Genomic DNA, 17,377 nt, shown 5'->3' on the forward strand with positions numbered 1-17,377 from the left:
GGTCAGGTCCAAACCCTTGGTGCCCATGCTCGATGCCCCGACACCCGAGCTCGGGCCATAAAGGCCGTGTTCGGGTCCTCGACGCTCAAGCTTTGATCCCCGGCACTCAAGCCCGGGTCCACAAAGGCCGCGCATGAGTCCTCAGTGCTCGGGCTCGTGTCTTTGGTTAATGAAACGTTCGTTCTTATAAAAATACTTTTTTTTAAAAAAAATTGAATTTTTAATAGAATGTGATCCATGATCTTGGAACAGTTACAACTTTCGCGTATATTTTGTTGTTTTCTGACGTTGGGACTATCCTTTCATCCTTTTTTCTTTGTATTTCTTTTCAGTAAGTATGGTAGTTCTTGGCTATTCTTCTGCCGAAGGAAAGAGTTGAGATCTCGATCCACCATGGCTGTGGTAGCTGGTTGTGGTGTCAGGAAATTTCTAGTTTAGAAATTATAGGTCATCATTTCAAATACCAACAATTAGGCTTGATTGGAGGAGTGCTATAACTTTTGGACAGTAATCACTTGAATGGCATAATTTTTTTTTCTCTCACTTAAGTGCCACATCGGAGTAAAATCGATCATTTGAGTGCCACTTTCGGCAAATCGTTATACATGGATTTTTTATTATGTTTTGATTTTCCTTTTTTTTTTCTTTGTGCCAGCCGCAAAGGTCTTGCCCTAGGCTGGCGAGGCCGCGAAGGCCTCGCCCAGGGCCATGGTGGCCTCGTAGCTGCGGGTGAGGGCCTTTGCGCCGGCCACAAAGGCCTCGTCGGCTATAGTCAGCGAGGTCTAGATGGCCTCGGCCAGGGCCACTGCGGCCTCACCAGCAGCGGGCGAGGGCGCGAAGGCCCTTGCCAGATCTGGGCGAGACCGGTGGCGGATTTTCCGGTAAACCAAATTGTCGATAGCACTTAAGTGATTGATTTTTGAATTTTGTGGCACTTAAGTGAGCAAATATAAATTGCAAAATTGTCCACGTCGACGCCAGTGGTGCCACGTAGGACGACTGGGTCCACGTAGGCCGATGGCACTTAAATGATCGATTTTTCAAATTTGTGATACTTAAGTAAGCGAAAAAAGAAATTATTACGCTCACTAAAGTTATTGCACTCTTGCTATTCTTATCCCCCAACATTTATATGGAAAGTGATCTAAGTTAGACCCACCTACACAAGCTAAAGACCTGGACTTCACCGATTTATGGGGATTTGCAGGATGTCCCATGAACCTCTAGATACCAAAGCCTCTACACTCGTGCCTCTAAATTATTAAAAAAAAGTGTCGAGATCTTCTTAAAGATCTGATTCAACTTATATTTTACTTAAAACACGGATAAATAGTTGAGACTCGAGATGCATTTTTAAGTATCACAATTTTAAGATAAAACGAGTCAATTTATCTTTGTCTAGATTGAGAGAAATCTCAACTTAGAGGGGGAAATGATGATAGCCAAAACTTTGTATTAATCACCAAAGGTCCATTGAACCCCTTCCCAAGAAGGGCAATGGAAACCGGAAAGAAAGAAAACATACAAAAAAAATTCCAAAAAAACCAACCTAACTTTCTCCTTACCTCCACTTTTTGCCCTCTAAATTGGCAAGAAACAAGACGTACACTTTCAACGATTCAAGATGCAAAGGATGAAAATGATTTCTGTAAATATCTCTCCAAACTGTGCAACTGGGGACCGTGACAAGTACATTGCACGAACTTCTTTTCATAACACGTGGGAATCGAGAGAGGGAGAGGGTGGTCCTCAATTTCCTGGTTTTAGGACCCTCTCACAGGCCCCTCCTTTTTCATTTATATATTTTTGGGCCTTTTATAGAAAAGTGCCTAAACTAGCTGCTTAAATCATGCTTATTGTTTTTCTGGCCAATTGGCAATGGAGGAGCGGAGAGAGCCCAAGAGCATGCAAAGCCGTCATGGGCTCTTTCCTTCGCCCTCACATGCAAGCACCTTTCAGCCTCTCTAATTCCTCTCTCCAAAAGAAAAAAAAGAAGAATACAGTATTATGTGCGAGTTGGTGATGGTAGACCCAATTCGAGTCTCTCGAATCGCTATATGACTCTTTTTTCGCCATATATATATATAGTGTACACGTGTTCAAGTTCATGGATCCACATATATACAATTATGAGAAAAGAAAAATTCAGACTTCATCATTATTTTCTCGTGTCTGTTCGTGGTCTTTTCGAAATTCTTACTCAATTTACTCCATGGTGTCGCTTGTTTATGGCTGAATGAAAAGAGTAGTACTCCAAAATCACATTCATATTTACTATCGATCTTTTAAACTAAGTAAAGAGCTACTATTATGTAAAGTTGAATTTTAAGATAATACTGTCAGCGGCTTTAAAAGTTAAAACTGTGAGATGAAATGGTTACTTTTATAACTAGAAAGCTCACTTGAGGTAAGATATATTCTAACAGAACCATATATCGAAGATTTGGTTTGCCAACCTATGGGGAACAACACACTAGTCAACAGAGGATTTCACATGCTTAAGCCAAAAGGGGTTCCAGGATGAAGCATAGTGAATGGCATTATCGACATGTTGATTAGTTAGCATGATAGTGAAAGTACGAGGTTTTAAGCACAGGTCAGTAGAATTAATTCGGAATGGAGGTGGGGCTCTCAACCGAAGTGTTTTTGGGCTTCTCCAAGGCAACAAATTAGCGGCTCTTACGGCAATACTATACTTAAGTGTTTTTTACTCTTTAATTTCTGTACACAATTGTTTTAGGCCCAGTTTAATTAGGTAATTCAGTTCTCTCTACACAACCTAGTATGCCTGCGTGAGTTTGGGCAAGTACCAAACTTGGGCGACTCATTAGATCACTCGAACCGAGATGTTATTTGCCGCACGAGTAGTTCGATGTCGTTGCAAGTAAGGCACGACTCTAAATTTTACGAGTTCGGTATGGTTTGATGTTTTAGCATCCGAGTAAAGCAACACAAAAGAGTACACTTGGTGTTCTAGTATTGGCTTTTAGTTTCATGAGATCATCTCACACCAAGAAAATCAAAGTTTTCAACATAAGGTTCCAGATATTAATTCCATCAGCAACACTAACCTGCTGCTTGGATAGGCAAAGCACAAACACAACAAGCATTTAAGTAGAGTAGAAGCTGCGATACAATGTTTTTTTCAACCAGGAAACATAAACAGCACATAGACCGTTCATGGATCTGTTGGACCTAAATCAGACTTCATTCTTGTTCTCCATCTTCAAGTGATGTCCTGCACAATTCAATAATTGTGGTAAGGGTAAGGTTTTACGTCAGAAAACTTGGTGAGAGTCATAAAAAGATGTTTTTCCAATATTATGTTAACAAATGAAAGTGGGGCAGCGGTGGCATGGTGGGCCCATCTCCCAGGATCAAAACCTTAATCTGATTCGATTGCGCAGAAGATGGTCTTAACGAAATTGACAGCCCCGACTCATTTTCTTTTCTTTATTATCCCTTTAATAAGGATGACCGTACCTTTCGCACTGTGACTCATTTTCTGCACAAACTATGTACAGGGCATCAGCCAATCCGCAAAATTATCCCCAAAAAGACCGTGAAAAGGTCAGCTGATGTAACCATAAGAACTGAAGTACAAATTCTGTACAGGGCAATCGACAGCAAAGACGAAAAAAGCATCAACAGCTTCTCTACCAAAGAAGCCTCTCCGAAACATCTAAAAACACATTTTCTAGGTGTTACATCAAATGATTAACATGACAAGATCAGGGTCTAAACAAACATAATAAAATGCAGATCAAAGTTCACCACAAACCTTCTTCACCAACGGTGGGGTTTTTATATGCTTCAAAGCTCCAGAAGGTTTTCAAAGAGTAGGGTGGAAAAGTTGTTGCTCCTTCTTCTGTGATTTTTACAATCTGCAAGTCAAGCGCCATGTCATTTAGATGGTTCGAAATAAAGCTAATGGGAATATTACAAAGAAAGAACATCGAATGCCTGTAGACAGAACTATTTATAAGTGAAATGCAAGGGAACAAATAGAAGAACATGTGACAATTGCGACAAAAGAGTGCAAAATGAAGTCATGCACCAGATATCAATTGCTGTCTACAAGGAAGATGATAAATGAGAAGCTTCTCGACCTTCTTGATTATGAATTAATTTCTCTAATCATTGTAATTAGTATTTGTAAGAATTTAAAAAGCAACTTGTCAGCTCCAGGACAATGAAACCGACTTGTCCACCCCCTCCTCTTCTTCTCTTCATGCTCAGTCCTCAGTACACTTTATTAGTTTATCACATGAATTGTGTAGCTCAGTAAATATGAAGAACTGCTCCGAAGCAAGAAAAAGATGGACCTAAAATCAACAACAAATTCAAGCGCTAGCAGTTCTCAAATGTCAAGATAAAAGGCTAAAATCCTTTAAAATGGCCAAAGAACGGTATGACATCTCCTGGGTTCCAATTGTGACTTAGCCTCTGGGGTTTCCTAATTATTCAAAAAGTAGCATACAGGGAAGAAGATTTAGGGGACAGAGCTTGAAACAACTTGACATTCATCCTCATTAATCTTCATCACAATGCAGACTTCAAATCTGTCTAAAAACATCTCAGAATTTTTAAGATACGAACCAATACAAGTCATCCATGACTAATCATTGTACAGCAAGGTAATAATCATGCATCACAGGTGGGTTGGACCTGCTTAAGTAAAAATGTAGAGAGGGATAAACCGTATTGGCAATTGGATCCAGGAGGGGGCCAGAGTTATATGTGGAGGCTGGTTGTGCAACTACATAATCCACAAAAGAATACACTGTAATTCTCCTTCAGAGTCCCAGATAAGACATCCTCTCCTTAACAAAAGGTTGATGCCTAAGTGTGCAAAAGCTCATCAAAATCACACAATTATACGAGTAAGAGGAAGAAAATGCCAACAACCGATACGGACTTATTACATCCTAATCTTATACTATGCTGCCATATGTGAACATTGAGAAATAAAGAAAAACATAAACAATAACACAGATAAAACTAGAACCTGAAGCTTATTGACTGCAGAACTGTCTCGATACAGAAGCACGCGCATGCACTTCTCCAATAGCTTAACACCATCTTCAAAACTCAAGTTCTCGTTCCACTCATCACGAAGAATTGGCCGTGCAAGGTGATTGCCAAACCCAGTAGCCACATGGTTATCTTCGAAACTCACGCCTAACATGCTAACCTGGATAAAATTGCAGGACAAGTAAATGGGAATTCAACAACATCTGAAAAGTCAAATGAATCTCATCAAGGGTCGAGACCTACCATGCCAAGATATTTTTGTCCATTCTTAACTCCACCTAAAACTAGAGAGTTCCACAATGGGTTGAACTTGTTCCGCCTATTATACATGACCCGAGTCACATAATTATGCACTTCTTTGGGCCCGAAGGAATTCCCATCATCCCACATATTGTCGTAAAGACTGCAACCACAGACCCCAAAATCAACAGTCTTAGTCAGAAGCAGCCTCAAAGTTAGAGAAGCAAGGTAACAAATATTCGGCAATAAAAAAGAAATTGCTGCTTGTAATCTTAATCAATTGGTACATACATCAGTTCATCAAGGTTACGTAATATCTCCTGAAAATCACTTATCTCTCCACTCGCACCCAGGAGAGAATGTTTTCCAATAGGCTTTATACGCTCAACGGTTTTGTACCTCAAAGTAGATCCATAAGAACCTGTGAAATATTTCTCGCTATCAGAACATTGAGATGAGCAGGAAACTAACATATCCACAATTAAGGAGAATGTAGGACTCAATAACCATGTCACCAGAACATGTAAGCAACCAACAATTGGAAACCAGTTCTGAGATCACTATACTATCTAAAGTTAAAGAACTTCGAAAGTTATGTAGTTAGGATAACTTTACTAGGTAGAAATAGCGAAATGGAAGAAAATACATAAGCAGTAGCATGTTTCCTTCTGGCATGGCTAGCCAAGACTAATGTTCATAATGAGCAGCTATATAGCAGGCCAGGACAAAAGTTGCAGTGCAGCTGTAAACAGCTTTTCTGATTTTGACAACAGGCAGGTACCACCAGAAATGACATTCGGCAAAACATTTTCGTTTGAATAGCAGGAGCATCGAGGTGCTGTATTCAAATTAAACCAAACTCACGTATTTCAGTATGGAATACATACAGCTGAAATTTTCGTCAGATAAAAATTTCAGAAGTTAACAACATATGTTCCGAAATACAATTGTGTCATTTAAAAGAGAGGTGAAACAGCACCTGTCTGCATAAGTAATAACCAACCATAGTTAATGGAACACCGATACAAGTCGATGGAATACAAGCAGAATCATCTCTATCCATAAAGGGGACAAGAAGACCAGCGCAATGCATTGGTTGCAGTCTACCCTTAAAAAACCTCACAGCGACACTCAGTAGCACTCTCTCAACATTAATTGTGATTTCCAAAACGGCCTTTTCCACTCGCTTTGGATACTTTAACCAAAAAAGAAGAGATCACCTCTAATATCCAACGATTCCAAACTTTAGACAATGCCATTGGAGAACTTCATATATCCTAAATTCCCAGCATACACGATAACCAATCCTATTGTTACTATGAGTTTCCTCAAATTCTTCTTATGAATATTCCCGCATTTCTTCAGAGATATTTGGTCAACCAAGAAACTAACCTTAATTACTCAATCATCTCAGGAAGCAACAAAAATCGAGCATCATCTTAAAACTCATTCAAAAACGACTCAAACCTCTTAATCATCATTCCAAAGGCCTGACAGATCAAATTCCCTAACGCAGACAAAAGAACCAAAATTTCCCCAGAGCGAAAGTCCCACAATGTGCAAATCAAAGTGCACCAGCATCAGGGAATCGCAAAACCGATGAAGCAAAAAAGAAGTAAACCTCCCATGTCAGCAGCCATCAGAATCCCATCCCTGTACTTGAGCGCCAGCACAGACGCGCCCGTCACATACGGATACCTACATCACGCGAGCCATCCAAAAGAAGAGACGAATCGCAGTCAATTTCACATTGAAAAGACACATCATCCGAACATCGGGAGCCGAAACCCTAGATGCTCAAGCGCACTGTCGCGAGCATGCGTATTGTCCACGAGAATGGGCGACGAACAAAACAAGAAGGTTGCTTACAGAGTTCTTTCAGAGCCCAGCGAGTGAAACGAGGCGTCACGGACTTCTTCCGATTTTTCAACTGGCCAAAGATGGGCACCGGAGAAGGAGAAATCCTTGCGATGAGTTTTTTCCGGGATTTGTTCCGCATCCACCAAATCCGTCAGACACACCCTGCGGTTTAACGTCTTCTGCTCTTGCAAACGATGTTCACCGAACAAGGAGAGCATTCTGCGACGAGTTTCTTCTCGGACTTGCTTAGCATCAATCGAATCCTCGATGATGAACTCATCATCCGAGGAGGAGAAATCTCTGCGACGAGTTCTTTCTCGGGCTTGTTCCGGATCCATCGAATCCTTCCCATATATCCCGGGGCTCGACGTGCTTCGATCTGGCGAACGATGGTCATCGAACCAGGAGAACAATCTCCGATCAATTCGGCCTTGCCCCACCAAAATATCCCTGCGAACCGGCAACGTCTCCAAAAAAAAATCCATACCGGGGCTTGAAATGTTTTGGTCTGGCGAAATTTGCTGAGATAAGAATAAGAAGAAGAAGAAGAAGAAGAAGAAGAAGAAGACTCTGCGAGCGAGACCGCGATGAGTAGTTTTTCGAGATCTCTGTGTGGGGTGTAAATAGCAGGAGCTTGGCCCTCTGCTCAAGCCACACAATTAGGGTTTCAGTATCCGTCAAGCTCTTTTTTTTTTTTTCTTCCTTTTTTTTTTACGCGTACAAACTCCGTCGGGCTTAGCTTGGTGGACAATTTTGGGTCCCTTTTGCCTGTGGGCCATCATCAGACAAAGGGCCAATTCACCCATCACAGCCCATAAAAATACAGCCCATAAGCCAGATTCGAAACCCGAAGTCCAAGACCACTTATTAAGCTCATATAGTGGATCCCACGGGGACAGAATTGGAAGGAGGCCCAGGGTCGAAGCCCATAGGCTCGGCCATTTCTCCCCCCTTCTCTCTCTCTCTCTCTCGGGCCTCTTTTTGGAAATTCGAACGAAACTGAGACGAGCGCGTAGCAGGCCGAGCGAAGCAATTCAGCGACAAAGGGCGCGCGCGCGCGGAGACGACGTCGCGACGGAATTTTCTCTCTCAAACTTCCTCTCTTATAACCACCTCCCACGCTTTCTTCTTATAAGCGGGGTTCGCTCGGATTTGGGGGGAAACCGTTTTTTTCAAGAATGCACGATCTTCACTCACGTAGCGAACCCAAAACATCCCCTCTCTCTGCAGAGAGGAGTTTCTCGGTTTCCAGTCATCTCCGTCGCCCTCAGCCACGATAAAATCACCGCCGCCGCCGTCGCCGCTTCCGGTCGTTCCCGCGGTCGTGACCGTCGTGCCCTCTGAGATCGGAGTGGCCAGGTCTTGCTTGAAACTCCTCCTCCGACGGCCCTAATTTTGGTCGTCGAAATATGCGGAAGCTTCCTTCCTTCTCCAATTCGATCATCAACAGCGACAACGATTAGCTTCATTAGAGTTTAAGAATAATGAGGTGGAAGAGGGAAATATGGAATTTGTATATTTCGATATATTGAAGAAGAATACATGAGATGTCTATCTAAGACAATATATCAATCAATATATACACTATCAAATGAGTTATACGCGCAATCTTAAGAAATACAGGAATCAAAAGAATTTTCAAAATATATCTAAAAAAGGAAATTATCCTAGAGAAATCCCTAATTATCTCTAACAAACCTCCTCGAACTCGAGGTGACTAAGTCAACTTGAATTTGAAATCAAGTCAAACATTGTCAAGCAGCTTAGACGTGGCAGATGAGGCGGCGTTCGGTGGCTGTTCATGGCCAAATTTCCAAATCTAGCTAGTCTAAGGGCAACAAGTCTGGTGGCGGTGTTGGTTCTCGAAATGACACGCGAAATGTCGAGAATCGAGGGGAAACGACAAACGGCCGATGCGGTTGGCTTACAAAATAGTAACGCGGCCTATATGGCTGGCTTAGGAAAATAGTTACTAAGCAATGCGGCCTGTGTGGCTGGCATTGAAAGAAAAGCTACCTCCGTGAAAAAGGCTCGACTGGGTGACGCAGTCGATGTGGTTGGCATCGAAACATGACTATCATGGATGGACTCGACTAAGTACTTTCTCATATGAGACTTGTGCGCACGAAGTAAACACTGTTGATTGGCGAGAATATATTTATTTTGCTATGTGCTGCACCTAGAGTTGCTTCGGGTTAGGAGGCTTTGATACCAAGTTAAGAATAATAATACGGAAATAGAAAAATGTGGAATTTTATACAACATTTATCAAAGGGAGATATAAGTGCAATCTTGAGAGATAACGGGAATCGACAGAATCATTAAAATATATCTAATAAAAGAAATTATTCTAGAGAAATCCCTATTTATATCTAACAATTAGCAAGGTAACACCGAACGCTCTGTTCTGTCTCGAGGAAGTGAGGGCCAAGATATTTTCTTCTTATTATTTCGTTGATTGCAAACATCCTAAATTTATTTAGTATGAGATTACTATCAAATCTGAGTTCGTTGATGTGTCGTTTCACCTTTGAGTCAAACGCATAGAACCTGTTTGACGAAATGCCTCTTAGATATGATCATGAATTAGTTCCCGGAATTGTTCAATCTGAAGATCTTTTGATTTATCATTTTATTAGCTACTAGATATGATTTCTGATGTAATTTCATAGTTGCCGAGCACATTACTGAACCTTAGACTTGTTAAATGGGTGAGTCGGGTCGGGTTTGGGTCGTGTCATAAATGGTCCGACCCAAATTGATTCATTGACCCGTTTATGACCCATTTATTTGTAATGTAAATATCTCGACCCATTCCTGACCTGACCCATATTACTAAAATACTTCTATATTTAACTCAATATAGAAAAACTCGTTTCTTATGATTTTTTTTAAAATTATACTACTAAAACATTTTCATACAATAAAAAGCTAGTAAACAATTTTTATAATTTTTTTTAAAATTGAGGTTCCGTTTGTTTTGTGAAAAATACAACATTTTTATAAAATATTTTCCAGAAAGTCATTTTCCAAGAAAATAAAAAAAAAATTCAATGTTTGGCTGAAACCCGAAAATGAACTAAAAAATATTTTCCGACGTTTGATATATAAAATCTGATTTGATTTTACTTCATGTAATCATTTTAATGATTTTAATATTTTTTTTTATTTTTTTAAAATCGAATTTTTAATTATTATTATTTTTTTTCTATTTCCTTTATTTTTGGCATGTGGTCGGCCACAGGCGAGGATGAGCTTGCCCGGCTAGTCCGATTTCGGCAAGCTGAGCCTCGCCAGCCTTGGGCGAGGCTCCACCTCGCTAGATTCGGCGAGGTCGAGCTCGCTTGAGGTCGGCGAGCTTGAGTCTCGCCAGATCGGTGAGGCCTTAGGCGAGGTTCCAGCCTCGCCAATCTGGAGCTCGCTTGAGGCCGGCGAGCTCGAGGCTTGCCAAATCGACGAGGCTCTAGCCTCGCCCAAGGCCGGCGAGGCCAAGCTCGCCTGATTCCGACGAGGTCATCCCTCCCGCCGGCCTCCGGCCGAAAATAAAGAAAAAAGAAAGAAAAGAAAAGAAAAAAGAAAAAAGAGAAAAAAAATAAAAATAATTTCTATTTAAAAAAAATATTTTTATAAAAAGGGGGAAATTGTATGTGGACTTAATGGGTGGGTTGGAAATGGGTTCCACACTCTACCCATTAAGACCCATTTATGATAGGCTTAAAACTTTAAGACCCATTTAAGATGGGCTCTTTAAAGTTGTAGTGACCCATATATGACCCATTTATTTTTTAAATGGGTCATGTATGGGTTTAAGACCCATTTAATAGGTCTACTGAACCTACGTTGCCTCTGTTTCTCTGTTCTACGATTCTGTGTGCTCCTATGGCGGTTGATGGTGGTGAGCGACCAGAAGATGGCCTAATCGATATCCGGTGATGTTGACGTATGTTTCCATCTCTATGTGGTGTCTCTCTTTCCCTATCCATGTTGTGTGTAAAAACTCAGTCCTAGAGTGCTACGTAGATCATTATAAAAACTCATCGATTCAAGTCAAACAACACAACATTCAACACACAATCATAACTTTCTCCCACTTAACATCAAAGTTCAAACTAAAATTAACAACTAAATCAAGAGTGCTAAGTAGATCATTCTAACATAGTCCCTAGAGTTTTCAATTACCTTGAAAAAATGACTTGAGCAAATCAAAGCTTCTTCAGTTACCTCCAAAGCAAAACAATCAAGAACATAAATTAACAACTCTCAATCTTTTTAAACAACAAAACTAATTTGATAAGATGTAGAGAAAGCCCAAAAACTCACCTTGTAATTACTTAAAATATCAATTTAGAAGCTTTGGAAACACAAACGTGGGACTTTGGCCTTTGCTTCAAAAGAGTGGGAAATGAAATGGAACTCTCTCTCTTTCTTTACAAGAATGAGTTGAATCTCTCTATTTAGAACTTGGATTCTTGAAGTGGCTTCTTACGATCAATAGGAGATGTATTTGGAAGACTTTCATAAGTCACAAGAGGATAAGATCAAATAACCAGGGGTTAAAAGCAATGATGACTTGGGCTAAAAATACTTGGTGGTGGATGAGAAAGAGAGGTGTACAAATTAAAGGATATCATTTGGCTTAACTCTATGGTTCCAAAGTAGTATTTTGATAAATTATCAAGATATCTTGGGAATCAGTACGTAAATAATGAAATCGGTGTCCGTTTTAAACATTGATAAGTCAGAAAAAATATTTTGAACCCGCTAAAACGTTCAGCAAAAATATCGGACGCTAGGAGGGACTCAACTTAGTAAATTTATAGTGTATCGCTTATCTGATATGTCATCTCGGAGTGTCTCAATCTCCGTTAACAACCAAGGTGGCAGTATATGTTTCATTGCCGCTCTAAATATGTAACATTTGGAATTTTCATGAAAATATGTAGGCTATAAAGCAAGTATTATTTAGCTTGAAGTTCGGGTTAGCTTGTAGAAAATTTTAGTTGGATTGTTAATCTTGGCAAGGATTGGAAAACGTGGAGGATGATTTTTCGTAATCGTCCTGAATTCAATGAAATTAATAAATGTTGACGTATACATTGATGGTGTAGGATGACATTAATTAATTTACCGTTATCTCAGTTGTCGATGGGGACAAACATTCTTCAAATTATATGTTGAATATTATCGAGTTTTAAATTTACTAAATCGAGATTTTCCTAGCATTCGGTATGGTTTACCAATAATTGGCGAATTCGAGATGTCATGGGCTACATTATTTATTTTAACCTTAGTTAATTAATATTTAATAATAATTCACTTACATTAATGGTGACCCACTCACTTGGCCAAAGGTGAATGACTTCTTTCTCACCATGATCATCTTTAAACTACCTTTATTAAGCCACATGTTAACCACTTGTCCCTTTAAAATTTGCATGTTAGGCCACTTGTCTTATTAAGATTAAAACACTTATATGTCTCGACACATAAGGTTAAGCCTGTTTGGTATCAGAGCAAGTTCACCCATGGAGTGATAAGGTGCACCTAGTGATTGGAGTTGCAGAGTAAATTGTGCGAGTATAAAATACTAAATGCATTTGTTTGCCCTTGATTGGTTGGATGGTAAAAGTAACTTTTGTTACTTATTAGTGATCCACTAAGTTAAATAAAATGCGTAGACCTTGGAAAGACAACATGAGTTTTGGTGGCAATTCGGAGCAAGATTCTTGAATGGATGGAATCCTTCCGGCACTTACAAATGCCAGACGTCCGAAGTAAAAGCAGGCACGATAGCAAGCTGTTTCTAGTTCGGGGAGTGGCGAATGATTAAGAGCTTAAGTTGGAAGAGAAATAGACGAATTGTGCATATGGACCTTAGGTTTCAAGAGTAGCTTAGTGGAATAGGGATCTCAGAAGTGATAAGTTTAATATAGGTAGTCACAGATTATATAATAAGTTATGATTTTTAAGAATCAGAGAAATAACTTTCGGATATATGAGGATGCACATACGGGTTGATTTGCATCATGATAATAATGGATTTTAGAAGTGTTAAGTTTTGATTCAAAGCTCGTGTGATGAGTGATAATCTTTTGTAGACATGAGAGCTGTTGATAATGTCTTCATTTTGTGATGAAGTTACCTCTTTCTGACCCTCCAATCCGATTTGAAATCACCGGATTAAAAATGCTTATGACCTCAATTAATTCTATGGTATTTAATTGAAAAGTGATAAACCTCCTAGTAAAAAAGTTGCTGGTAGGAAGAGTCAAATCGTGCCTATTTAAGGACACTTGGCCCTGCATTCGTACCGCTAATTACATGTAATCATAGTCTATAACGAAACAATTTTTGTCCGTTTCCGTCTTTTTCTTTTCTTTTTTTCTGTGAGAATGGACCGAAACACACGATGTTGGAGAGACATGTGAATTTGACTTAGTGTGTAAACAGTTATTGTTATTAATTTTTTTGGTGATGACAGGAAAATTTTCGATATTACATGATAAATATCTAAAATTAGTTGAAATTGTTGATGTGAACGTGTGAATTTTGTTAAAAAAAATTCTTATATCGGGAAATTGATGTGATATGTAGTAGTTAATATATCTCATTAGGCTCATAATTCTTTTTGGTTGAAAGTAGGCTCATAATTCATTGGTTTAAATTTTTGAGTGAATGTAAATTCAAATGTATTTGTTGACGGGTTCCGTCTTGGGTTCTCCCTTGTAATATCTCTAGGCGAATGTATTGAGCTTCTGTTGTGCACTCCCAACAAGTAGTGTCAAAGCCGATGATTGATCGTGGCCCACTCACAATATGTATCGGGGTCTACTAAATATCTCAATAAAAGAATCTCGTGACCAATGCAGTTTCCGAGCAGCTTTCATGGTCCATTTTGGCAAAAGGGGCTTGGGTGTAGGTGGTGTTGCGGTCCTCACAAAGCAATTGTTTTGATATACGTGTGAGTTGTGTTGTCACGACTTTACCAGGGTGCACCACTTAGGGGTTTAGCTAATGGATTACTAAGTCTAAACTTAACTCGAACTCTCCCAAACCCTTACCGATTAGCAACTTTGGTTCAAGTTCTTAGCATGCAAGATTATTTCAATCAAGAGTTGATACTAATATATTTTTTGTGGGTCGACGATTAGTAATTCAAGTAAAGTATCGGGAGAATTACTTTACTCCTATGAACTAGAGATTATGGATTTTGAGACTTGATTACGCTAGATTACTCTAACGCCCTTTTTGTACATTTTCTTTTTTTATTAAAAAAAATGTTTGCAAGCAACTTGAGTTAATATTCACATTATCCATTAACATGTGAGGTGATCAAGCGGGTGCGCAACTATTAATATAACACCCAATAATCAAAGTGATAAATAAATTGCAAGTTCACTCAAATCTTTTTTAGTGTATTCTCTTATTTAAATGAAAACTAACACTAAAATGCAATGCATGTAATGCAATTAACAATGACGTGCAAAGTATGTCTATTATATCATGAAACACAATTTCTAATTAAAGTACTCTACATGACATGTAATTTAATTAAATGAACTAACATGCAATTTCTAATGACAGGTAAAAGTGATATGCAACCATTCTAGCATGACATGCAATTTTATAAACCTAAAATACAATCACTAAATGACATGCAAGCAATGACATAGCATATGTGATGACGTGGATGATGACATGCCATTGATGACGTGGCACGATGACATGGCATAGATGACGTGTCATATGAAATGGTATGTGATGTGGTATGACATAGCAAGATGACATGGCATTGATGACATGGCAAAAACTTATGAATGGATGATGCGACTAAACCTATATGACATGTACATGTTTATTTTTGGTATTTTCTAATAAAATTCGGAATAAATAAATAGCATAATTTAAACATGTGATTATATCTAAGAAAAGAATCTAATCTAATCTAAGATGATATTTTTTTGGTATTTTTAATAAATTCGAAATTAAAAATTACCTTAAATGAACTATTATCTAACTTAGACTAGAAAGTAATCTACACTAAATCCTAATTTGAATCAGAAAATTATCCAATTCTTCTAGAATCCACCTAAATATGCAATCTACCTTATTCATGCAAGGTTATCTAGGAAAATATTTAAAATCTAAGTTATCCCTAAAAATCTATCCTAAACATGCAAACTCATCTATAAATGCAATCTAGTCTATAATGAGATTTTTTTGTATATTTTATTTAAGAAAACAATCAGAAAAAAGATAAACATCCATAACAGAACAACCACCAAACCGCGAATAGATAACCATCGAATATTCTGAACCATTCAAATTTGGAAATAAATAAATCGACGATCGGATTATGGATAAGATGATCGATTCTCCGTGCGAATGGGAATCGTATCTTGTGTTGAAATCGGATAGCCGCCCATATGCACGTTGTTAATTTTTCTAATTTAAAGAATACCATAAATCTTTATGGATATGCAGTTGTTCGCTCGTTTTACGACGAGGAATATCCTTCACCGAAATTTCGATTTTCGGTTTTTATTAAAGTAGGTTCTGTGGCTTGATTTCTAAGAAAATCGTGGCGAAAAACGGAGTGTAGTGCAGGGTTATATGGAAGTGGGTAGAAATTGAGTGGATTGAAAATGGATCTGAGATCAACAAAGTTTCTAACTACGTTACAATACTCCTACGAAAGCTGTAAAGGACTTGAAGGTTAACTAAAGCTACAGGAAGCTGTAAACGCAGGAAGTAAAAGTGCAGAGGAAACTAAAGTGCATATAAGCTTGAGTGTTTTTGCATTGTTGTTGATTCTTTCTCTTCTTCTTTCTTCTGAGTATTTATATCTCCTCCTATCCTGTAACTGCTTGTCGGTTACTTCTTTGTTTTCGAACTTTGAATCTTGGCGCTTTCAATAACTGCCTTATCTACCCACGTTTTCCAATTTCATTCTTCACCAAAACTTGATCTCAACCGCTGGGATGACTTCCAATTTGGATAAATAATCTCCCACGATCTACTCGTGTTCACTATCTCCGCTTTTTGCTCATAACTTCCTGTTGTCACGATTCACGTGGCTGGGTTGTGATCTTGCCAATTTTCGGTAGTTTCAGCATTTCCCAAAATGTAAACTTTTCATGTTTCGGTAAAATTACCGATTCTCTCCAATCACAGAATTCGGGACATGGTGCCATTCACGCTTACTACATTCCCGAATTTTATCCAAACGTACTTCGGTAGACGACTGAGCTCCATTGTCCGTCGGATTTTGACATTAAACCGACTTGACATCTATGCCGATTTTGGTGTAAATAAATGCCCCTTTTTAAAAGAATTAAAAGAACTTTTAATTCTTTTAAATGTCAAAGAAATAGTACCTATTCTTGATGTCGCTTCGTCACCTTGCTTCGCGCGCCTACCCTTTCGTCTCCAAAACACTTTTGATAAAAATTGTTCCTTTTTCGTTCTTCTTCATCTTCACCTTTTCGAATCTCTGCAATCTTTTTCGACACTCTACTAAAATCCATGGCTTCCAAAGCTTCCAAGGACCAAACTTTCTCCTTTTCTGCATCAGATGCCCTCGATCGATATTATCTATTCCGGGATTCTGATAATTTCAAAGAAGGATCTCATCTGTTCTCGTACAGAATGATTTTGAAGATTCTTATATCCTCGGCCCTCGCTCACAATCACTTTTTCGTTCCACAATGCTGTCAAACCGCTTCCTCGTCATCGATTGAGGTACTTCCCATCCATGAGTCATCTATTTTGGCGTACCAGTGGTATTCTCGTCCTTCTCGCCTTAGGGCTTTCTCTGATTTTGATTCTGAGTTCTATCAATGGTACCTTCGTCTTCTTCCTTCTAAGGGTTCTCTTTGGAATACCCTTTCCATCCACGATGCTTTGCGTCTTAGTTGTTTCGACTACCATGTGAATCGGGAACTAGTTGGCGCATTGTCCTGTTTTTGGTCATCTTCGACCAACTGCTTCTTTTTCCCTTTTTCTCCTATGTCGGTAACTTTGCTTGATGTACATTGCCTTACTGGGCTCTCTCCTTTAGGTACAGACCCATCTACCCTGTCTCCAGATTCTCATTCGCCGCTCGGCAAATTATCTGATTCTGAAATGGCCTACGGGACATTCATGAAAAACTACTTTAAAAAGGAAAATGCAATTACCGACGAAGAGCACACTGCTTTTCTTTTATACTGGCTCTGTAAATTCCTTTTCTGCCACCCTATAG

The 17,377-nt window shown here is 39.1% G+C and overlaps 1 protein-coding gene across 1 annotated transcript in view; it reads right to left on the bottom strand.

The window, feature by feature from the left end:
• Positions 1–3,159: 3,159 nt before the first annotated feature.
• Positions 3,160–17,377, bottom strand: part of LOC115691577 (proteasome subunit beta type-4-like) — a 75,893-nt gene continuing 61,675 nt past the window's right edge. The window contains exons 2-7 of the mRNA XM_056315807.1: positions 6,896–6,972; positions 5,566–5,695; positions 5,278–5,437; positions 5,009–5,194; positions 3,782–3,884; positions 3,160–3,238 (exon numbers count right to left, since the gene is read on the bottom strand). Coding sequence (XP_056171782.1) covers positions 3,201–3,238; positions 3,782–3,884; positions 5,009–5,194; positions 5,278–5,437; positions 5,566–5,695; positions 6,896–6,972 — 694 coding nt within the window. The 3' untranslated portion in view covers positions 3,160–3,200. The remainder of the gene's footprint in view (positions 3,239–3,781; positions 3,885–5,008; positions 5,195–5,277; positions 5,438–5,565; positions 5,696–6,895; positions 6,973–17,377) is intronic.

The sequence above is a fragment of the Syzygium oleosum genome, unplaced genomic scaffold (assembly GCF_021117445.2).
Source record: "Syzygium oleosum isolate NSW1041296 unplaced genomic scaffold, Sole_v2.1 Sole_v2.01, whole genome shotgun sequence".
Lineage (NCBI taxonomy): Eukaryota > Viridiplantae > Streptophyta > Magnoliopsida > Myrtales > Myrtaceae > Syzygium > Syzygium oleosum.